This window comes from Oncorhynchus gorbuscha, unplaced genomic scaffold (assembly GCF_021184085.1).
Source record: "Oncorhynchus gorbuscha isolate QuinsamMale2020 ecotype Even-year unplaced genomic scaffold, OgorEven_v1.0 Un_scaffold_4030, whole genome shotgun sequence".
Lineage (NCBI taxonomy): Eukaryota > Metazoa > Chordata > Actinopteri > Salmoniformes > Salmonidae > Oncorhynchus > Oncorhynchus gorbuscha.
Genome location: NW_025748144.1, coordinates 14,166 through 39,032, shown reverse-complemented (window position 1 = coordinate 39,032; position 24,867 = coordinate 14,166). Strand labels below are relative to the sequence as shown.

Genomic DNA, 24,867 nt, shown 5'->3' with positions numbered 1-24,867 from the left:
TATTCGTCGCCAGACCCACTGGCTCCAGGTCATCTATAAGTCTATGCTAGGTAAAGCTCCGCCTTATCTCTGCTCACTGTCATGATAATAACACCCACCCGTAGCACGCACTCCAGCATGTATATCTCACTGGTCATCCCCAAAGCCAACACCTCCTTTGGCCGCCTTCCCTTCCAGTTCTCTGCTGCCAATGACTGGAACGAAGTGCAAAAATAGCTGATGTTGGAGACTTACATTTCCCTCACTAACTTTAAACATCACCTATCTGAGCATCTAACAGATCGCTGCAGCTGTACATAGTCCATCTGTAAATAGCCCACCTAATCTACATACCTCATCCCCCATATTGTTTTTATTTACTTTGCTGCTCTTTTGCACACCAGTATCACTACTTACACACCATCATCTGCTCATCATCATCTGCTCATCTATCACTCGTGTTAATTGTAATTACTTTGCTACTATGGCCTATGTATTGCCTTACCTCCTCAAGCCATTTGCACACAATGTATATAGACTTTATTTATTTTCTAGTGTGTTATTGACTGTACGCTTGTTTATTCCATGTGTAACTCTGTGTTGTTGTTTCTGTCGCATTGCTTTGCTTTATCTTGGCCAGGTCGCAGTTGGAAATGGGAACTTGTTCTCAACTAGCTTACCTGGTTAAATAAAGGTGAAAAAAATAATGAAAAAGCAAATCCAATCATACATTTACCAAATACATAATTTGTTCAGGCTTTTGCTCCAGCCCTGCTGTAACACACCTAATGTGGGGGCTGAGGAGGGCCTGAGGAGGGCCTGAGGAGGGCCTGGGGAGCAGTTTGATTAGTAGAATGAGGTGTGTCAGAATCAGGGAGGATGTTAATCTCTCCTGGAGTAGGGTTGACCACCACTGGCCTATAGCAGACCCATATCTATAGAGAGAAGGTGTGTATAGAGGAGATGGTCTACTCTAGAGTACCTCTCGTCGTCAGGCAGCTCTCCGTTGTCTTTGAGCCAGTTCATGGTGGGGATGAGGGTGGGGTCGTGTTTAACTTTACACTCAAACACTGCCTTCCTGTTCCTCTGGACCACCATGTACTCTGGCTGGGCCAGGATCCTCGTCGGCTCTGAAGGACAATACACACATATATGGTTACACTTCATATGAATACCCTCTTAATAATGAATACACCTATCTTAATAATGCATTATAACACCATTATAACTACATTCATAATGCATTATAACATCTATAACTACATTCATAATGCATTATAATATTTATAACTACATTCATAATGCATTATAACATCTATAACCACATTCATAATGCATTATAATATTTATAACTACATTCATAATGCATTATAAGTGTCTATAACTACATTCATTATGCATTTTAAGTGTCTAAAACTACATTCATGATGCATTATAAGTGTCCATAACTAAATTCATAATGCATTATACGTGTCTATAACTACATTCATAATGTATTATAACTACATTCATAATGTATTATAACATCTATAAATAGATTGGGGCATCAGGTAGCCTAGTGGTTAGAGTTGGACTAGTAACCGGAAGGTTGCAAGATCGAATCCCCGAGCTGTCGTTTTGCCCTGAACAAGGCAGTTAACCCACTGTTCCTAGGCTGTCATTGAAAATAAGAATCTATTCTTAACTGACTTGCCTTGTTAAATAAAGGTAAAATAAAAATGGTAACATCTATAAATACATCCATAAGTGTCTATAACTACATTCATGAAGCATTATAATCAGGTTATAAGCAGGCTTGTCTGACCTTTGACCTCCAAGTAGACATGGTTCTCCCTGGTTCCCAGGTTGTTGGAGGCTATACAGGTGTACTTGCCACTGTTCAGGGACTGGGCTACGTTGATCTCTAAGGTACCGTTATTATGGATCACATATGGGTCTCTATTCAGGATACTGGTCTGGCTGTCCTTAAACCTGCAGAGGAAACACTAGGTCACTGCATTAGAACACTAGATCCCTGTGAGACTTTATGAATGTAGTTATTCATCAGCTCAGTTCTTTATGAGAAGATCATGTTGAACAGTTTGTGACTGAAGGACTTTAAGGGACACTGTGTGATATTCATTAACAGCCCTCTGTTCACAATCACACATTTACATTACATTTAAGTCATTTAGCAGACGCTCTTATCCAGAGCGACTCACACTAGGAGTTCAGTGAACTCCATTAGGAAGTGCAGATGGTGTTAACAGTTAACAGAGTGGTGTTAACAGAGAGGTGTTAACAGAGAGGTGTTAACAGAGTTAATAGAGGTTGTTAACAGAGAGGTGTTAACAGAGGTGTTAACAGAGAGGTGTTAACAGAGAGGTGTTAACAGAGAGGTGTTAACAGAGAGGAGTTAACAGAGAGGTGTTAACAGAGAGGTGTTAACAGAGAGGTGTTGTTAACAGAGAGGAGTTAACAGAGAGTTAACAGAGAGGTGTTAACAGAGAGGTGTTAACAGAGAGGTGTTAACAGAGAGGTGTTAACAGAGAGGTGTTAACAGAGAGGAGTTAACAGAGAGGAACAGAGAGGTGTTAACAGAGTGGTGTTAACAGAGGAGTTAACAGAGAGGTGTTAACAGAGAGGTTGTTAACAGAGAGGTGTTAACAGAGAGGAGTTAACAGAGAGGTGAGATGTTAACAGAGAGGAGTTAACAGAGAGGTGTTAACAGAGAGGAGTTAACAGAGAGGTGTTAACAGAGTGGGTTAACAGAGTGGGTGTTAACAGAGGTGTTGTTAACAGAGTGGTGTTAACAGAGGAGGAGTTAACAGAGGTGTTAACAGAGTGGTGTTGTTAACAGAGAGGTGTTAACAGAGAGGTGTTAACAGAGTGGTGTTAACAGAGAGGAGTTAACAGAGAGGTGTTAACAGAGAGGTGTTGTTAACAGAGAGGTGAGGTGGTGTTAACAGAGAGGAGTTAACAGAGAGGAGTTAACAGAGAGGTGTTAACAGACTGGTGTTAACAGAGAGAGTTAACAGAGGAGTTAACAGAGAGGTGTTAACAGAGTGGTGTTAACAGAGAGGTGTTAACAGAGAGGTGTTAACAGAGAGGTGTTAACAGAGTGGAGTTAACAGAGAGGAGTTAACAGAGAGGAGTTAACAGAGAGGTGTTAACAGAGAGGTGTTAACAGAGAGGTGTTAACAGAGAGGTGTTAACAGAGAGGAGTTAACAGAGAGGTGTTAACAGAGAGGTGTTAACAGAGAGGTGTTAACAGAGTGGAGTTAACAGAGAGGTGTTAACAGAGAGGTGTTAACAGAGAGGTGTTAACAGAGGTGTTAACAGAGAGGTGTTAACAGAGAGGTGTTAACAGAGGAGTTAACAGAGAGGTGTTAACAGAGAGGTGTTAACAGAGAGGTGTTAATGGAGTGGCTGACTGGGTGAGTGTTAACAGAGAGGTGTTAACAGAGAGTGGCTGACTGGCTTGTGAAACAGAGAGGAGTTAAAAGTCTGGCTGACTGGCTTGTGAGAGTCTGGCTGACTGGCTTGTGAGAGTCTGGCTGACTGGCTTGTGAGAGTCAAGCTGACTGGCTTGTGAAACTAAGTCTGGCTGACTCTGGCTGAGTCTGGCTGACTGGCTTGTGAGTCTGGCTGACTGGCTTGCAAGACTTAGAGCCAGATGGACTAACCATGTGATGGTTGGTATGGGCGAGCCAAACGAAGCACAGTCCAGGAAAGCAGGATTGTTGGTGATGACCTGGTACACATTGTTGGGGGGAGTCAGCACCCTTGGTGCTTCGGCTGAAAACAGAAACAAATCATATTGATAATTATTACTAAACCATAACGTGACATGAGAATGATGCAGAGAACACAAAATGCTGTCATTGGCCACAACAATGTTCAAGAGTTGTAAAGCTCCAGAGTTTAGAGTTTTTTTGTTTATTGACTCAATATTCTGATTCTAAAAGGCAGATTCAATGGTTGTGTTTCCAGAGACTCACCGAGCACATTGACAAAAGCATTAGCCAGCAGGTAGCCAAACTCATTGGAGGCGTTGCACTGGTAGACAGCGCTGGAGCCGGTCTGGACGTCGCTCAGAATCACTGTGTCGTCCTCCACCTTCCGACTCGTGTCCTTTGGAGAGTCTATCAAGGGGATCACAGGCTAGATATACAGTATGTCACACATTCAAACCTCTGTTCACCCTTCCTCCTGCACATCTGGATGTTCATAGTTGAGGGGTAACATCGTGTAGATATGTGCTCTGCCCACATAGGGGATGAATCCTAATTTGATTGGATACTCTACTTGCGCGCAGCACCATAATTTGTGCAAATCCCTCACTGACATCAATGAATGATTTATGCAATAGTATATGAGCTCTGCTGCTGTTCTACCTACATAAGTGAAACACACTGACTATACATCTCTCTGGATAAGAGCGTTTGATAAATTACTGAAATGTAAATGTACGCTTCAGTGTGCATTTCTCCAGTTAGGATTCGTTCCATTGAGCCTCAGTCTGGGGTGGAAGTGGACTAGACTCACCTTTGATGGGGACTCCGTTGACGGACCAGGCGATTTGGGGCTTGGGGTCTCCACTGACTCTGCAGGTGAGGATGCCCGTCTCCTTCGGGGCCAGGATGAGGTTCCTGGGGGCACTGATCCAGAACGGAGCCGCTGGGGGGGGGGTGAGAGTCAGAGAAAGAGAGAGAGAGGGACAGACCTATAGAAAACCCCTTTTAAAATCCACAACACCGTAAAGGTACTAGGAGTGTTAGGAACATTTCTCCACATATTCCATCTAGTCCCAACTCTTCTTTGTGTCACAGACCTTTGACGTTGACTTTGATGGTGTGATGGGCGGAGCCTAGGCTGTTCTTGGCCGTGCAGCGGTAGTCCCCGGCGTCCGCCTCCATCACATCTGCGATCTTCAACGTCTTCTGGAAGTTGTGGAAGGACATCCGGCTGCTAGGAAGATCGCCACTCTCCTTATACCAGGACACCTCCGGAGTCGGACTAGCAGAAACAACAACAACGAAATAAATCACTTACCAATATCTGTGTATTGTCCTCTGCCAAAAAGAACAGACAGACAGCTAGTCCAATGTTGTCTAGGTAACCAGCCTGATTTTAGCAATAGAAGACATGATGTTGTCTTGACAAGGCAACAAAGTAGTATTGCTGAATGTCACAGACAAAGATTAAACAAACCAACCTGCCCTTGTGCAAAAACAGAAGTAAAAACCTTGTTCATGCAGTGTTGTTCATGAAGTGTTGTTCATGCAGTGTTGTTCATGAAGTGTTGGTCATGAAGTGTTGTTCATGCAGTGTTGTTCATGAAGTGTTGTTAATGCAGTGTTGTTCATGCAGTGTTGTTCATGCAGTGTTGTTCATGCAGTGTTGTTAATGCAGTGTTGTTCATGCAGTGTTGTTAATGCAGTGTTGTTCATGCAGTGTTGTTAATGCAGTGTTGTTCATGCAGTGTTGTTCATGCAGTGATGTTCATGCAGTGTTGTTCATGCAGTGATGTTCATGCAGCGTTGTTCATGAAGTGTTGTTCATGCAGTGTTGTTCATGAAGTGTTGTTCATGAAGTGTTGTTCATGCAGTGTTGTTCATGAAGTGTTGTTCATGAAGTGTTGTTCATGCAGTGTTGTTCATGCAGTGTTGTTCATGCAGTGTTGTTCATGAAGTGTTGTTCATGCAGTGTTGTTCATGAAGTGTTGTTCATGCAGTGTTGTTCATGCAGTGTTGTTCATGCAGTGTTGTTCATGCAGTGTTGTTCATGCAGTGTTGTGGGCGTACTTACAGTCCTTCAGCGATACACTCTAGCTCCAGAACCCCTCCCCTCAGGGCCATCTGGGTGCTGCTCCGCCCCAGAGGAGCCATGAAGCTGGGTCGCCGCTCCCCCGATGGACTGTCTGGAGAACAGGACAGGAAACACAATCATCTCAGCACCAGAACCACACGTTCCTATACCCTGTTCACACTACTGAGCCAAGCCGAGCTGAGCCAAGCCGAGCTGAGCCAAGTTAAGTAGTACTTCTCTGACCTGGGTGGTGGGTAAATGTAGCTGCTGGATTGTGGAAAGGGTATAACTGTCTGTAGCTAGCTGTGACCATTCAGTCCGTAGAGCCAGTAGTCCAGCACCAGCGGCATATAGACTATTATAGGATAGTAGTAATATCCCGTGCTGTTATGGACTGTGGTAGTGGATATATAATGAGTTAACTGTAGCCAGGCGTTGGCCCTACGTTGGCCCTTTCACAGGCTGCTTCCCAAATGGCTCCCTTTTCCCCATAGTGCACTATATAGGGCCACTGGTCTGAAGTAGACACACAACACCTGGAGAGACAGGCCGTCCAGTCGTCAATCCGTTGCCACGACAACCAAGGGATCTAGGATTTCTCCCTTATTATCCTTCCTCGATATAATCATATGACAGATTTTAGCCATAAGCTAGCTACGGCTGCTATGATTCTGACATGTTTAGCCCTAAGCAAGCCCTTACTGAAAGGTCTTGGAAAATCTCTTGCGGGTAAATTTACAATGAGACTAAATTGAGTGAGTAGAGCTGGGAGGAATGTGTTGTATACAACACATTGACGTGAACCGCTGATTGGATGGACAGAACACAGGTTGTGTTTAATGATCTTTCCATGCATGCCTTTTTCAGGGTCAGAGACTTACATTAAAAGAACATGGAAAGATCTAGATGGGAGAGAGAGAAAATACTGTATATGTCACATGCAAGTGTTTCATCATACTAGTTCTGTATGCTGTGTGCTTCACTTTGGATTTCATCATCTAACTATTGGTTTATGTGTTGGATTTAAACTAGGAGGAGCATCCTTTTTACTATGAATAATGCTTAACCAATGGGAAGCTTATGGTTAACATTAGTAGACGAATGCCCATTGGTTAACGTTAGTAGATGAATGCCCATTGGTTAACATTAGTAGATGAATGCCCATTGGTTAACATTAGTAGATGAATGCCCATTGGTTAACATTAGTAGATGAATGCCCATTGGTTAACATTAGTAGATGAAAGCCCATTGGTTAACATTAGTAGATGAATGCCCATTGGTTAACATTAGTAGATAAATGCCCATTGGTTAACATTAGTAGATGAATGCCCATTGGTTAACATTAGTAGATAAATGCCCATTGGTTAACATTAGTAGATAAATGCCCATTGGTTAACATTAGTAGATGAATGCCCATTGGTTAACATTAGTAGATAAATGCCCATTGGTTAACATTAGTAGATAAATGCCCATTGGTTAACATTAGTAGATAAATGCCCATTGGTTAACATTAGTAGATAAATGCCCATTGGTTAACATTAGTAGATAAATGCCCATTGGTTAACATTAGTAGATAAATGCCCATTGGTTAACATTAGTAGATGAATGCCCATTGGTTAACATTAGTAGATAAATGCCCATTGGTTAACATTAGTAGATAAATGCCCATTGGTTAACATTAGTAGATGAATGCCCATTGGTTAACATTAGTAGATAAATGCCCATTGGTTAACATTAGTAGATGAATGCCCATTGGTTAACATTAGTAGATAAATGCCCATTGGTTAACATTAGTAGATGAATGCCCATTGGTTAACATTAGTAGATAAATGCCCATTGGTTAACATTAGTAGATGAATGCCCATTGGTTAACATTAGTAGATAAATGCCCATTGGTTAACATTAGTAGATAAATGCCCATTGGTTAACATTAGTAGATGAATGCCCATTGGTTAACATTAGTAGATAAATGCCCATCCAAAGAAAGGAACATTCATTTCAGTAAAGAACATGGATTTGATTGGTTTCTTTGTCTTGATGGGTTTCCTACAAATGAATACACCTTTTAGGCATTTGGTTTTCTAAGTAAGAAGGTAAGCTAAGTTAACACAGTACAGGGTAAAAGGAGAGGATTTAGTTATGGAATGTAATTAACATGGTTTGATGTTATTTTGTTATATTATGCTATCAATGTGAATTTAGTCACACAGGATGAGGTCGGGAGTAGATGATCAGGTCAGGTATAGTCCAGGTAGGTTATACTACAGGTGTTGGAGTCAGCTGGGTCAGGTATAGTCCAGGTAGGTTATACTACAGGTGTTGGAGTCAGCTGGGTCAGGTATAGTCCAGGTAGGTTATACTCAGGTGTTGGAGTCAGCTGGGTCAGGTATAGTCCAGGTAGGTTATACTACAGGTGTTGGAGTCAGCTGGGTCAGGTATAGTCCAGGTAGGTTATACTACAGGTGTTGGAGTCAGGTGGGTCAGGTATAGTCCAGGTAGGTTATACTACAGGTGTTGGAGTCAGGTGGGTCAGGTATAGTCCAGGTAGGTTATACTACAGGTGTTGGAGTCAGGCGGGTCAGGTATAGTCCAGGTAGGTTATACTACAGGTGTTGGAGTCAGGTGGGTCAGGTATAGTCCAGGTAGGTTATACTACAGGTGTTGGAGTCAGGTGGGTCAGGTATAGTCCAGGTAGGTTATACTACAGGTGTTGGAGTCAGCTGGGTCAGGTATAGTCCAGGTAGGTTATACTACAGGTGTTGGAGTCAGGTGGGTCAGGTATAGTCCAGGTAGGTTATACTACAGGTGTTGGAGTCAGCTGGGTCAGGTATAGTCCAGGTAGGTTATACTACAGGTGTTGGAGTCAGCTGGGTCAGGTATAGTCCAGGTAGGTTATACTACAGGTGTTGGAGCAGCTGGGTCAGGTATAGTCCAGGTAGGTTATACTACAGGTGTTGGAGTCAGGTGGGTCAGGTATAGTCCAGGTAGGTTATACTACAGGTGTTGGAGTCAGCTGGGTCAGGTATAGTCCAGGTAGGTTATACTAGAGGTGTTGGAGTCAGGTGGGTCAGGTATAGTCCAGGTAGGTTATACTACAGGTGTTGGAGTCAGGTGGGTCAGGTATAGTCCAGGTAGGTACAGGTGTTGGAGTCAGCTGGGTCAGGTATATTCCAGGTAGGTTATACTACAGGTGTTGGAGTCAGGTGGGTCAGGTATAGTCCAGGTAGGTTATACTACAGGTGTTGGAGTCAGGTGGGTCAGGTATAGTCCAGGTAGGTTATACTACAGGTGTTGGAGTCAGGTGGGTCAGGTATAGTCCAGGTAGGTTATACTACAGGTGTTGGAGTCAGGTGGGTCAGGTATAGTCCAGGTAGGTTATTCTACAGGTGTTGGAGTCAGGTGGGTCAGGTATAGTCCAGGTAGGTTATACTAAAGGTGTTGGAGTCAGCTGGGTCAGGTATAGTCCAGGTAGGTTATACTACAGGTGTTGGAGTCAGGTGGGTCAGGTATAGTCCAGGTAGGTTATACTACAGGTGTTGGAGTCAGGTGGGTCAGGTATAGTCCAGGTAGGTTATACTACAGGTGTTGGAGTCAGGTGGGTCAGGTATAGTCCAGGTAGGTTATTCTACAGGTGTTGGAGTCAGGTGGGTCAGGTATAGTCCAGGTAGGTTATACTACAGGTGTTGGAGTCAGGTGGGTCAGGTATATTCCAGGTAGGTTATACTACAGGTGTTGGAGTCAGGTGGGTCAGGTATAGTCCAGGTAGGTTATACTACAGGTGTTGGAGTCAGGGGGGTCAGGTATAGTCCAGGTAGGTTATACTACAGGTGTTGGAGTCAGGTGGGTCAGGTATAGTCCAGGTAGGTTATACTACAGGTGTTGGAGTCAGGGGGGTCAGGTATAGTCCAGGTAGGTTATACTACAGGTGTTGGAGTCAGGTGGGTCAGGTATATTCCAGGTAGGTTATACTACAGGTGTTGGAGTCAGGTGGGTCAGGTATAGTCCAGGTAGGTTATACTACAGGTGTTGGAGTCAGGTGGGTCAGGTATAGTCCAGGTAGGTTATACTACAGGTGTTGGAGTCAGGTGGGTCAGGTATAGTCCAGGTAGGTTATACTACAGGTGTTGGAGTCAGGTGGGTCAGGTATAGTCCAGGTAGATTATACTACAGGTGTTGGAGTCAGCTGGGTCAGGTATATTCCAGGTAGGTTATACTGCAGGTGTTGGAGTCAGCTGGGTCAGGTATAGTCCAGGTAGGTTATACTACAGGTGTTGGAGTCAGGTGGGTCAGGTATAGTCCAGGTACGTTATACTACAGGTGTTGGAGTCAGGGGGTCAGGTAGGTTATACTACAGGTGTTGGAGTCAGGTGGGTCAGGTATAGTCCAGGTAGGTTATACTACAGGTGTTGGAGTCAGGTGGGTCAGGTATAGTCCAGGTAGGTTATACTACAGGTGTTGGAGTCAGGTGGGTCAGGTATAGTCCAGGTAGGTTATACTACAGGTGTTGGAGTCAGGTGGGTCAGGTATAGTCCAGGTAGGTTATACTACTGGTGTTGGAGTCAGGTGGGTCAGGTATAGTCCAGGTAGGTTATACTACAGCTACATAGGTGTTGGCGTCAGGTGGGTCAGGTATATTCCAGGTAGGTTATACTACAGGTGTTGGTGTCAGCTGGGTCAGGTATAGTCCAGGTAGGTTATACTACAGGTGTTGGCGTCAGGTGGGTCAGGTATAGTCCAGGTAGGTTATACTACAGGTGTTGGCGTCAGGCGGGTCAGGTATAGTCCAGGTAGGTTATACTACAGGTGTTGGCGTCAGGTGGGTCAGGTATATTCCAGGTAGGTTATACTACAGGTGTTGGAGTCAGGTGGGTCAGGTATATTCCAGGTAGGTTATACTACAGGTGTTGGAGTCAGGTGGGTCAGGTATAGTCCAGGTAGGTTATACTACAGGTGTTGGTGTCAGCTGGGTCAGGTATAGTCCAGGTTGGTTAGAATACAGGGAAAAAGGAGGAGTTGGGATGGGGCTGGGTTCACTTTGGGATAAGGGTAAACCAGCACTCACCAACAAATAAATTGTTCAGTTATAATTGTACATAGCTGCCACAGTTTCATTGATCGCATCCACTGTAAAAATCAATCAGAACATCATGAGCATGCAGTGCTACATAGACATCTACAGGGAACAACCAGGAGGAGATTCAGTTAGAGGTGCTACATAGATATCTACAGGGAACAACCAGGAGGAGATTCAGTTAGAGGTGCTACATAGATATCTACAGGGAACAACCAGGAGGAGATTCAGTTAGAGGTGCTACATAGATATCTACAGGGAACAACCAGGAGGAGATTCAGTTAGAGGTGCTACATAGATATCTACAGGGAACAACCAGGAGGAGATTCAGTTAGAGGTGCTACATAGATATCTACAGGGAACAACCAGGAGGAGATTCAGTTAGAGGTGCTACATAGATATCTACAGGGAACAACCAGGAGGAGATTCAGTTAGAGGTGCTACATAGATATCTACAGGGAACAACCAGGAGGAGATTCAGTTAGAGGTGCTACATACATCTAGAGGAGATTCAGTTAGAGGTGCTACATAGATATCTACAGGGAACAACCAGGAGGAGATTCAGTTAGAGGTGCTACATAGATATCTACAGGGAACAACCAGGAGGAGATTCAGTTAGAGGTGCTACATAGATATCTACAGGGAACAACCAGGAGGAGATTCAGTTAGAGGTGCTACATAGGAACAGGGAACCAGGAGGAGATTCAGTTAGAGGTGCTACATAGATATCTACCAGGAGGAGATTCAGTTAGAACATATCCAGGAACAACCAGGGAGATTCAGTTAGAGGTGCTACATAGATATCTACAGGGAACAACCAGGAGGAGATTCAGTTAGAGGTGCTACATAGATATCTACAGGGAACAACCAGGAGGAGATTCAGTTAGAGGTGCTACATAGATATCTACAGGGAACAACCAGGAGGAGATTCAGTTAGAGGTGCTACATAGATATCTACAGGGAACAACCAGGAGGAGATTCAGTTAGAGGTGCTACATAGATATCTACAGGGAACAACCAGGAGGAGATTCAGTTAGAGGTGCTACATAGATATCTACAGGGAACAACCAGGAGGAGATTCAGTTAGAGGTGCTACATAGATATCTACAGGGAACAACCAGGAGGAGATTCAGTTAGAGGTGCTACATAGATATCTACAGGGAACAACCAGGAGGAGATTCAGTTAGAGGTGCTACATAGATATCTACAGGGAACAACCAGGAGGAGATTCAGTTAGAGGTGCTACAGATCTACAGGGAACAACCAGGAGGAGATTCAGTTAGAGGTGCTACATAGATATCTACAGGGAACAACCAGGAGGAGATTCAGTTAGAGGTGCTACATAGATATCTACAGGGAACAACCAGGAGGAGATTCAGTTAGAGGTGCTACATAGATATCTACAGGGAACAACCAGGAGGAGATTCAGTTAGAGGTGCTACATAGATATCTACAGGGAACAACCAGGAGGAGATTCAGTTAGAGGTGCTACATAGATATCTACAGGGAACAACCAGGAGATTCAGTTAGAACATAGAACCAGGAGGAGATTCAGTTAGAGGTGCTACATAGATATCTACAGGGAACAACCAGGAGGAGATTCAGTTAGAGGTGCTACATAGATATCTACAGGGAACAACCAGGAGGAGATTCAGTTAGAGGTGCTACATAGATATCTACAGGGAACAACCAGGAGGAGATTCAGTTAGAGGTGCTACATAGATATCTACAGGGAACAACCAGGAGGAGATTCAGTTAGAGGTGCTACATAGATATCTACAGGGAACAACCAGGAGGAGATTCAGTTAGAGGTGCTACATAGATATCTACAGGGAACAACCAGGAGGAGATTCAGTTAGAGGTGCTACATAGATATCTAACCAGGGAACAACCAGGAGGAGATTCAGTTAGAGGTGCTACATAGATATCTACAGGGAACAACCAGGAGGAGATTCAGTTAGAGGTGCTACATAGATATCTACAGGGAACAACCAGGAGGAGATTCAGTTAGAGGTGCTACATAGATATCTACAGGGAACAACCAGGAGGAGATTCAGTTAGAGGTGCTACATAGATATCTACAGGGAACAACCAGGAGGAGATTCAGTTAGAGGTGCTACATAGATATCTACAGGGAACAACCAGGAGGAGATTCAGTTAGAGGTGCTACATAGATATCTACAGGGAACAACCAGGAGGAGATTCAGGGAACAACCAGGAGGAGATTCAGTTAGAGGTGCTACATAGATATCTACAGGGAACAACCAGGAGGAGATTCAGTTAGAGGTGCTACATAGATATCTACAGGGAACAACCAGGAGGAGATTCAGTTAGAGGTGCTACATAGATATCTACAGGGAACAACCAGGAGGAGATTCAGTTAGAGGTGCTACATAGATATCTACAGGGAACAACCAGGAGGTGAGATTCAGTTAGAGGTGCTACATAGATATCTACAGGGAACAACCAGGAGGAGATTCAGTTAGAGGTGCTACATAGAGTTAGATCTACAGGGAACAACCAGGAGGAGATTCAGTTAGAGGTGCTACATAGATATCTACAGGGAACAACCAGGAGGAGATTCAGTTAGAGGTGCTACATAGATATCTACAGGAGGAGGAACAACCAGGAGGAGATTCAGTTAGAGGTGCTACATAGATATCTACAGGGAACAACCAGGAGGAGATTCAGTTAGAGGTGCTACATAGATATCTACAGGGAACAACCAGGAGGAGATTCAGTTAGAGGTGCTACATAGATATCTACAGGGAACAACCAGGAGGAGATTCAGTTAGAGGTGCTACATAGATATCTACAGGGAACAACCAGGAGGAGATTCAGTTAGAGGTGCTACATAGATATCTACAGGGAACAACCAGGAGGAGATTCAGTTAGAGGTGCTACATAGATATCTACAGGGAACAACCAGGAGGAGATTCAGTTAGAGGTGCTACATAGATATCTACAGGGAACAACCAGGAGGAGATTCAGTTAGAGGTGCTACATAGATATCTACAGGGAACAACCAGGAGGAGATTCAGTTAGAGGTGCTACATAGATATCTACAGGGGGAACAACATAGATATCAGGGAGGAGATTCAGTTAGAGGTGCTACATAGATATCTACAGGGAACAACCAGGAGGAGATTCAGTTAGAGGTGCTACATAGATATCTACAGGGAACAACCAGGAGGAGATTCAGTTAGAACAACCAGGTGCAGTTACATAGATATCTACAGGGAACAACCAGGAGGAGATTCAGTTAGAGGTGCTACATAGATATCTACAGGGAACAACCAGGAGGAGATTCAGTTAGAGGTGCTAGATATAGATATCTACAGGGAACAACCAGGAGGAGATTCAGTTAGAGGTGCTACATAGATATCTACAGGGAACAACCAGGAGGAGATTCAGTTAGAGGTGCTACATAGATATCTACAGGGAACAACCAGGAGGAGATTCAGTTAGAGGTGCTACATAGATATCTACAGGGAACAACCAGGAGGAGATTCAGTTAGAGGTGCTACATAGATATCTACAGGGAACAACCAGGAGGAGATTCAGTTAGAGGTGCTACATAGATATCTACAGGGAACAACCAGGAGGAGATTCAGTTAGAGGTGCTACATAGATATCTACAGGGAACAACCAGGAGGAGATTCAGTTAGAGGTGCTACATAGATATCTACAGGGAACAACCAGGAGGAGATTCAGTTAGAGGTGCTACATAGACATCTACAGGGAACAACCAGGAGGAGATTCAGTTAGAGGTGCTACATAGATATCTACAGGGAACAACCAGGAGGAGATTCAGTTAGAGGTGCTACATAGATATCTACAGGGAACAACCAGGAGGAGATTCAGTTAGAGGTGCTACATAGATATCTACAGGGAACAGGGAACAACCAGGAGGAGATTCAGTTAGAGGTGCTACATAGATATCTACAGGGAACAACCAGGAGGAGATTCAGTTAGAGGTGCTACATAGATATCTACAGGGAACAACCAGGAGGAGATTCAGTTAGAGGTGCTACATAGATATCTACAGGGAACAACCAGGAGGAGAGGTGCTACATAGATATCTACAGGGAACAACCAGAGGAGATTCAGTTAGAGGTGCTACATAGATATCTACAGGGAACAACCAGGAGGAGATTCAGTTAGAGGTGCTACATAGACATCTACAGGGAACAACCAGGAGGAGATTCAGTTAGAGGTGCTACATAGACATCTACAGGGAACAACCAGGAGGAGATTCAGTTAGAGGTGCTACATAGATATCTACAGGGAACAACCAGGAGGAGATTCAGTTAGAGGTGCTACATAGATATCTACAGGGAACAACCAGGAGGAGATTCAGTTAGAGGTGCTACATAGACATCTACAGGGAACAACCAGGAGGAGATTCAGTTAGAGGTGCTACATAGATATCTACAGGGAACAACCAGGAGGAGATTCAGTTAGAGGTGCTACATAGATATCTACAGGGAACAACCAGGAGGAGATTCAGTTAGAGGAAGGGATGTCATCAAACAAATATCATCAAACAACAACAACATAAAAGGACAGTTCAAAAATGCATCACACATTAGAATGATGAGAATTACAAAATACTCAAAATTATCACTATACTAAAATATTGCATAACAAGGCAATGACCTAATGTCACGGTTAACACTAACAGTCAGATAGGACCAGACAACTCAGGGAAGGAGGACCCAGGGACAGCCCAGGATAAAGACCGTCTAGCCCAAGGCTCCCTTCTCCTTGGCCCTAACCCTTATTTGCAGATCTGAAGGGAATCAATATGTATAAGCAGTGTAGAGGTGGAGCTTCTCCCTTACAGATCAGTAAACATCTCAGGTGTAGGAACCCACTGGGACTGGTTAAAAGCCTCTGTGCTGAGTGGGATGGACACTCAGGTGTAGGAACCCACTGGGACTGGTTTAAAGCCTCTGTGCTGAGTGGGATGGACACTCAGGTGTAGGAACCCACTGGGACTGGTTTAAAGCCTCTGTGCTGAGTGGGATGGACACTCAGGTGTAGGAACCCACTGGGACTGGTTAAAAGCCTCTGTGCTGAGTGGGATGGACACTCAGGTGTAGGAACCCACTGGGACTGGTTAAAAGCCTCTGTGCTGAGTGGGATGGACACTCAGGTGTAGGAACCCACTGGGACTGGTTAAAAGCCTCTGTGCTGAGTGGGATGGACACTCAGGTGTAGGAACCCACTGGGACTGGTTTAAAGCCTCTGTGCTGAGTGGGATGGACACTCAGGTGTAGGAACCCACTGGGACTGGTTAAAAGCCTCTGTGCTGAGTGGGAGGACACTCAGGTGTAGGAACCCACTGGGACTGGTTTAAAGCCTCTGTGCTGAGTGGGATGGACACTCAGGTATAGGAACCCACTGGGACTGGTTTAAAGCCACTGTGCTGAGTGGGATGGACACTCAGGTGTAGGAACCCACTGGGACTGGTTAAAAGCCTCTGTGCTGAGTGGGATGGACACTCAGGTGTAGGAACCCACTGGGACTGGTTAAAAGCCTCTGTGCTGAGTGGGATGGACACTCAGGTGTAGGAACCCACTGGGACTGGTTTAAAGCCTCTGTGCTGAGTGGGATGGACACTTACTGTCCAGGACTTTGACAGTGATGGGTTGTTTCTGCTGGATGGTCTGTGTGTGAGGGAAACGGGCGTAACAGATGTAGTCGTTCCTGGTGTCGTCCAATAGGACGTTAGAGAAGTACAGGTCTCCGTTTAACGCCTGGGACACACGCGTGTTCTGAGGCAGGCGCTGGAAGTCTGCGAGGGAGGGGGGAAGGAGAGGAAGAGGAAGAGGAGAGATGATGTATCACATAAAATATGTTGCACATCAAATCAAATTTAATTTGTCACATACACATGGTTAGCAGATGTTAATGCGAGTGTAGCGAAATGCTTGTGCTTCTAGTTCCGACAATACAGTAATAACCAACGAGTAATCTAACCTAACAATTCCAAACCTACTACCTTATACACACAAGTGAAAAGGGATAAAGAATATGTACATAAAGATATATGAATGAGTGATGGTACAGAACGGCATAGGCAAGATGCAGTAGATGGTGTCGAGTACAGTATATATATATGAGATGAGTAATGTAGGGTATGTAAACATAAAAGTGCCATTGTTTAAAGTGGCTAGTGATACATGTATTACATAAAGATGGCAAGATGCAGTAGATGGTATAGAGTACAGTATATACATATGAGATGAGTAATGTAGGGTATGTAAACATTATATTAGGTAGCATTGTTTAAAGTGGCTTGTGATACATGTATTACATAAAGATGCAGTAGATGGTATAGAGTACAGTATATACATATGAGATGAGTAATGTAGGGTATGTAAACATTATATTAGGTAGCATTGTTTAAAGTGGCTAGTGATACATGTATTACATAAAGATGCAGTAGATGGTATAGAGTACAGTATATACATATGAGATGAGTAATGTAGGGTATGTAAACATTATATTAAGAGGCATTGTTTAAAGTGGCTAGTGATACATGTATTACATAAAGATGCAGTAGATGGTATAGAGTACAGTATATACATATGAGATGAGTAATGTAGGGTATGTAAACATTATATTAAGAGGCATTGTTTAAAGTGACTAGTGATACATTTTTACATGTATGGCAGCAGCCACTCAATGTTAGTGGTGGCTGTTTAACAGTCTGATGGCCTTGAGATAGAAGCTGTTTTTCAGTCTCTTGGTCCCTGCTTTGATGCACCTGTACTGACCTCGCCTTCTGGATGATAGCGGGGTGAACAGGCAGCGGCTGTATACAATTACACTAAATATGTATGCTTACTGACAACCAAAAACAGCCCCTATATCATCTCAGAACGCAGTCCGGCAATATGACTTCTAGAATTGGACTTGACAGCGTACTGTCTGGATGTAAACCAACACACAATGTGTAGAAATGTATGAAACCCCTTGAAGACTTACTGTTGTCCATCCAGAAGATGATGGGAGGGGGCAGGCCTGCAGGCGGTCGACACTGCAGCACCAGAGACACTCCCACCTGTACCATTATTGCCTCTTTCCTCTCCTTTGACCACAAGGGGGACCCTGTGTCACATAAACAGACATCATTTACATTTACATTTAAGTCATTTAGCAGACGCTCTTATCCAGAGCGACTTACAAATTGGTGCATTCACCTTATGACATCCAGTGGGACAGTCACTTAACAATAGTGCATCTAAAACTTAGGGGGGGTGGGGTGAGAGGGATTACAGACAGCAGTGAGGTAGGGGCCCTGTGTAAAATGTACAACAGGGGAAATTGGAGGTAGGGGCCCTGTGAAAGTGTTCAACAGGGAGGGAGGGGCCCTGTTTAAAATGTTCAACAGGGAGGGAGGGGCCCTGTTTAAAATGTTCAACAGGGAGGGAGGGGCCCTGTTTCAAATGTTCAACAGGGAGGGAGGGGCCCTGTTTACAATGTACAACAGGGATGGAGGTGCCCTGTTTAAAATGTTCAACAGGGAGGGAGGGGCCCTGTTTGAAATATACAACAGGGAGGGAGGGGCCCTGGTTAAAATGTTCAACAGGGAGGGAGGGGCCCTGTTTAAAATGTTCAACAGGGAGGGAGGAGCCCTGTTTAAAATGTTCAACAGGGAGGGAGGGGCCCTGTTTGAAATATACAACAGGGAGGGAGGGGCCCTGGTTAAAATGTTCAACAGGGAGGGAGGGTCCCTGTTTAAAATGTTCAACAGGGAGTTGTGTCTTTAAAATATCAGAATGCTTAACTCTAATCTGTAAAGACATTGAAAAGATCTGCTGATTATAATACTTGTTCAATACAGATTCATCATCCCTTCAGGGAGAGTTTACAAAGTGGGTAGGTTTGTTATGGCTGGAATCCCAGGGTAAAAGAGTTGTACTAAGGTTGGCTAAGGTTAAAGACAGTCTCAGGTTAATAACAGTCTCAGGTTAAAGACAGTCTCAGGGTAAAGACAGTCTCAAGGTAAAAGTGTTGTACTAAGGTTGGCTAAGGTTAAAGACAGTCTCAGGGTAAAGACAGTCTCAGGGTAAAGACAGTCTCAGGGTAAAGACAGTCTCAGGTTAAAGACAGTCTCAGGGTAAAGACAGTCTCAGGGTAAAGACAGTCTCAGGTTAAAGACAGTCTCAGGGTAAAAACAGTCTCAGGTTAAAGACAGTCTCAGGGTAAAGACAGGCTCAGTAACAGTTGGAAATAACGGTTCTTACTCGACTGTCTGATGAAGATGTTGTTGGAAACAGCGGTCCCGTGCTCATTGCGTGCGGTACACTGGTAGATCCCCTCGTAGGCCTCAGCCTTCTCCCCACTGATGTCTATGACCAGCGTCCCTGAGCTCGGCTTCATCAACACCTTCGAGTCCTTCTCCACGTCAAAATGTGTCCCATTCCGTGTCCAGGAAAAGCTGGATGAAACATACAGGGTTAAAGTAGGCAAGAGTAGAGTAGAGTAGAGTAGAGTAGAGTAGAGTAGAGTAGAGTAGAGTAGAGTAGAGTAGAGTAGAGTAGAGTAGAATAAAGTACAGTACAGTACAGTACAGTACAGTACAGTACAGTACAGTACAGTACAGTACAGTACAGTACAGTACAGTACAGTACAGTACAGTACAGTACAGTACAGTACAGTACAGTACAGTACAGTACAGTACAGTACAGTACAGTACAGTACAGTACAGTACAGTACAGTAGAGTAGAGTAGAGTACAGTACAGTACAGTACAGTACAGTACAGTACAGTACAGTACAGTACAGTACAGTACAGTACAGTACAGTACAGTAAAACGTAATTGACACTTGGAATAGGGCTGAATAATGATGACAAGTCATTGGGATTCATGTGACTCATTTGGAAACCCAATCTTGAGTGTCAGTACTGTAGGTGGTGTATCTAATGGTTTAGAAACCTCTTGTTGAGAGTCAGTACTGTAGGTGGTGTATCTAATGGTTTAGAAACCTCTTCTTGAGAGTCAGTACTGTAGGTGGTGTATCTAATGGTTTAGAAACCTCCTATTGACAGTCAGTACTGTAGGTGGTGTATCTAATGGTTTAGAAACCTCCTCTTGAGAGTCAGTACTGTAGGTGGTGTATCTCATGGTTGCGAAAATTGACAGTCTTGTAGGTGGTGTATCTAATGGTTTAGAAACCTCCTCTTGAGAGTCAGTACTGTAGGTGGTGTATCTAATGGTTTAGAAACCTCTTGTTGACAGTCAGTACTGTAGGTGGTGTATCTAATGGTTTAGAAACCTCTTGTTGACAGTCAGTACTGTAGGTGGTGTATCTAATGGTTTAGAAATCTCCTCTTGAGAGTCAGTACTGTAGGTGGTGTATCTAATGGTTTAGAAACCTCTTGTTGAGAGTCAGTACTGTAGGTGGTGTATCTAATGGTTTAGAAACCTCCTCTTGAGAGTCAGTACTGTAGGTGGTGTATCTAATGGTTTAGAAACCTCTTGTTGACAGTCAGTACTGTAGGTGGTGTATCTAATGGTTTAGAAACCTCTTATTGACAGTCAGTACTGTAGGTGGTGTATCTAATGGAGAAACCTCTTCTTGAGAGTCAGTACTGTAGGTGGTGTATCTAATGGTTTAGAAACCTCTTGTTGAGTCAGTCAGTACTGTAGGTGGTGTATCTCATGGTTTAGAAACCTCTTGTTGAGAGTCAGTATTGTAGGTGGTGTATCTAATGGTTTAGAAACCTCCTCTTGAGAGTCAGTACTGTAGGTGGTGTATCTAATGGTTTAGAAACCTCTTGTTGACAGTCAGTACTGTAGGTGGTGTATCTAATGGTTTAGAAACCTCTTGTTGACAGTCAGTACTGTAGGTGGTGTATCTAATGGTTTAGAAATCTCCTCTTGAGAGTCAGTACTGTACGTGGTGTATCTAATGGTTTAGAAACCTCTTGTTGAGAGTCAGTACTGTAGGTGGTGTATCTAATGATTTAGAAACCTCCTCTTGAGAGTCAGTACTGTAGGTGGTGTATCTAATGGTTTAGAAACCTCTTGTTGACAGTCAGTACTGTAGGTGGTGTATCTAATGGTTTAGAAACCTCTTGTTGAGAGTCAGTACTGTAGGTGGTGTATCTAATGATTTAGAAACCTTCTCTTGAGAGTCAGTACAGTAGGTGGTGTATCTAATGGTTTAGAAACCTCTTGTTGACAGTCAGTACTGTAGGTGGTGTATCTAATGGTTTAGAAATCTCCTCTTGAGAGTCAGTACTGTACGTGGTGTATCTAATGGTTTAGAAACCTCCTCTTGAGAGTCAGTACTGTAGGTGGTGTATCTAATGGTTTAGAAACCTCATCTTGAGAGTCAGTACTGTAGGTAGTGTATCTAATGGTTTAGAAACCTCTTGTTGAGAGTCAGTATTGTAGGTGGTGTATCTAATGGTTTAGAAATCTCCTCTTGAGAGTCAGTACTGTAGGTGGTGTATCTAATGGTTTAGAAACCTCTTAATATGATATATAATATAATATTGTTGGTAGTCAGTACTGTAGGTGGTGTATCTAATGGTTTAGAAACATCTTGTTGACAGTCAGTATTGTAGGTGGTGTATCTAATGGTTTAGAAACCTCCTATTGACAGTCAGTACTGTAGGTGGTGTATCTAATGGTTTAGAAACATCTTGTTGACAGTCAGTATTGTAGGTGGTGTATCTAATGGTTTAGAAACCTCCTCTTGAGAGTCAGTACTGTAGGTGGTGTATCTAATGGTTTAGAAACCTCCTCTTGAGAGTCAGTACTGTAGGTAGTGTATCTAATGGTTTAGAAACCTCTTGTTGAGAGTCAGTATTGTAGGTGGTGTATCTAATGGTTTAGAAATCTCCTCTTGAGAGTCAGTACTGTAGGTGGTGTATCTAATGGTTTAGAAACCTCTTAATATAATATATAATATAATATTGTTGGTAGTCAGTACTGTATCTAATGGTTTAGAAACATCTTGTTGACAGTCAGTATTGTAGGTGGTGTATCTAATGGTTTAGAAAACCTCCTATTGACAGTCAGTACTGTAGGTGGTGTATCTAATGGTTTAGAAACCTCTTGTTGACAGTCAGTACTGTAGGTGGTGTATCTAATGGTTTAGAAACCTCTTGTTGACAGTCAGTACTGTAGGTGGTGTATCTAATGGTTTAGAAACCTCCTATTGACAGTCAGTACTGTAGGTGGTGTATCTAATGGTTTAGAAACATCTTGTTGACAGTCAGTATTGTAGGTGGTGTATCTAATGGTTTAGAAACCTCCTATTGACAGTCAGTACTGTAGGTGGTGTATCTAATGGTTTAGAAACCTCTTGTTGACAGTCAATACTGTAGGTGGTGTATCTAATGGTTTAGAAACATCTTGTTGACAGTCAGTATTGTAGGTGGTGTATCTAATGGTTTAGAAACCTCCTATTGACAGTCAGTACTGTAGGTGGTGTATCTAATGGTTTAGAAACCTCTTTTTGACAGTCAGTACTGTAGGTGGTGTATCTAATGGTTTAGAAACATCTTGTTGACAGTCAGTATTGTAGGTGGTGTATCTAATGGTTTAGAAACCTCTTGTTGACAGTCAGTACTGTAGGTGGTGTATCTAATGGTTTAGAAACCTCTTGTTGACAGTCAGTACTGTAGGTGGTGTATCTAATGGTTTAGAAACCTCCTATTGACAGTCAGTACTGTAGGTGGTGTATCTAATGGTTTAGAAACCTCCTATTGAGAGTCAGTATTGTAGGTGGTGTATCTGTAACCTTAAAGGGTTCTTTAAAGGGTTCTCCTATGGGAACAGCCAAATAACCCTTTTTGATTCAAGATACCACCTTCTTTTTCTAAGAGTGTAGAGACTCTCAAGAGGGAGTTTCTACTTAAATGTAGGCAGTTAGGAGCAGTCAAACGTTACTAAAGCGACAGACAATGGGTCTCTATGGTAATGGTCTCCATGGGGATTTATTCACACAGCATTCCACTCACCTGGGATGCGGCTTCCCTTTGGCCTCACAGTAGATGAGGATGTTCTCCCGAGGGTCGATGATGAAATCCTTAGGGGATTGATGGGTTATAGTGGGAGGTTGTGGTACTGGAGGAGAGGAGTAAGAGGGGTGTTAAACAGAGGCAAATCTACACACACTTTGCTCAACAATGTGCACACACACACCCAGTGAGAGAGAGACACACACACACAGTGAGAGAGAGACACAAACACTCACAAACACACACATATGCACACACACACTCACTCACATGCACCCAGTGAGAGAGAGACACACACACTCACAAACACACACACACACATATATATGCACACACACACTCACTCAGGGAGAGAAGCAGACGCAACACGTTAGCAACACGTTCGCAAAACATCAGCAACACGTTAGCAACACATTAGCAACACGTTAGCAACACCTTCGCAACATGTTAGCAACACGTTAGCCAGCATTAGATCAAATGGAAGGAAATGTAAAGAGCATGCACTCAGCAGGATAAGATGCAGCAGACACTTCCTGTATTGCTCAACCACAACACATTGTGTAGTGGACCACTAGACAACTAGACAACATGCTACATGTACATCATCACTTCATCGTATTATTCCCTTAGACCATCATTGTTTTCCCATTCAATGAAATGGTTCAAACGTCAATAACAAACAGGAAATCACAAACCTCAATAAACAGCTTGTTTGTAAACACAGGGGCCAAAATAGCTACATGCAAATTTAAGCGACGTCACTCCAATCCACACAACAGTAAGATCTCCACGCTCCATCACTCCACATCTCACAGCAGAGTCCCGGACTCATCACTTACATCCTTCCAGAACTTCAGCTGTTTGTCCCCCATCAACAGTCATAAAAATGTTGAGGAAGGTGAGGAAAGCTGAGTATTAGTCAACAGGCAGATAAAGATCATGTGGGTAATGGCTGAGTCCCAAATGACAGCCTATTCCCTATACACTGTAGTGCACTACTTTTGACCAGGGTGCATAGGGCTCTGGTCAGAAGTAGTGCACTATAAAGGGAATAGGGTGCCTAACAACGTGGCAAGACAATACTAGAAGATTCCTCTCCACTAGGGTTGAACTAAATCAGAGATCTGTCCCAACATGCATATCATGTAACCATGTAGTGTTGTTGAGATGCAAGTCACTGGAAGGAAGCTACTGTATCTATGGTTCATTGACTGGATGCTTTCAAACCCTCTACATACTAACTTGTAACCTGTAATGTCAACTCCAGTAATAAAATAATACAGTACCCATTCAATACTGTGATCTACAGTCACCATATCCTACTGTACTTACGGTCAAGAGGCACTTCTAAGGCTGTGGTCATGCGACCAAGGAATATCACCAGCAAAGCACCGCTGCTCAGCACCCATTTCCTCTTCCTGTCCATGGTCCGGCGTGTCACGTTAAAAGTCTTCCCCCCTGGTCAGAGCTCTCCACAATCAGGACTATGTGGGGGTCAAGCAGGGTATCCACCACACCAGTCAGTCAGCTGAGAGAGAGAGAGAGAGAGAGAGAGAGAGAGAGAGAGAGAGAGAGAGAGAGAGAGAGAGAGAGAGAGAGAGAGAGAGAGAGAGAGAGAGAGAGAGAGAGAGAGAGAGAGAGAGAGAGAGAGAGAGAGAGAGAGAGAGAGAGAGAGAGACAGAGAGACAGAGAGACAGAGAGACAGAGAGACAGAGAGACAGAGAGAGAGAGAGAGAGAGAGAGAGAGAGAGAGAGAGAGAGAGAGAGAGAGAGAGAGAGAGAGAGAGAGAGAGACAGACAGACAGACAGACAGACAGACAGACAGACAGACAGACAGACAGACAGACAGACAGACAGACAGACAGACAGACAGACAGACAGACAGACAGACAGACAGACAGACAGACAGACAGACAGACAGACAGACAGACAGACAGACAGAGAGAGAGAGAGACAGAGACACAGAGACAGAGAGAGAGACAGAGAGATGAAGTACTGTTTAGTTTAGTTCATTAGGATCTCCATTAGATACTACCCATG

At 43.7% G+C, this 24,867-nt stretch overlaps 1 protein-coding gene across 1 annotated transcript; it reads right to left on the bottom strand.

Moving 5' to 3' along the window:
• Window positions 1–897: 897 nt before the first annotated feature.
• Window positions 898–24,351, bottom strand: LOC124028322 (neuronal cell adhesion molecule-like). The gene is made up of 13 exons (XM_046340426.1): window positions 24,160–24,351; window positions 23,667–23,684; window positions 22,828–22,933; window positions 19,099–19,292; window positions 17,837–17,959; window positions 16,470–16,640; window positions 5,770–5,881; window positions 4,793–4,977; window positions 4,507–4,638; window positions 3,960–4,103; window positions 3,645–3,756; window positions 1,784–1,950; window positions 898–1,109 (listed from the first exon to the last, which is right to left on the bottom strand). Exons 1-13 carry the CDS (start codon window positions 24,251–24,253, stop codon window positions 898–900), a joined length of 1,770 nt encoding a protein of 589 aa, XP_046196382.1. The 5' UTR covers window positions 24,254–24,351.
• Window positions 24,352–24,867: the final 516 nt, after the last annotated feature.

Coding starts and splice junctions, on each gene's coding strand:
- LOC124028322 (XM_046340426.1), bottom strand. CDS start 24,253: ATGGACAGGAAGAGGAAATGGGTGCTGAGCAGCGGTGCTTTGCTGGTG. Junction 19,293..22,827: donor AAAGGGAAGCCGCATCCCAG/GTGAGTGGAATG, acceptor TGTTTCATCCAG/CTTTTCCTGGACACGGAATG. Junction 3,757..3,959: donor TGCTTTTGTCAATGTGCTCG/GTGAGTCTCTGG, acceptor TTCTGTTTTCAG/CCGAAGCACCAAGGGTGCTG.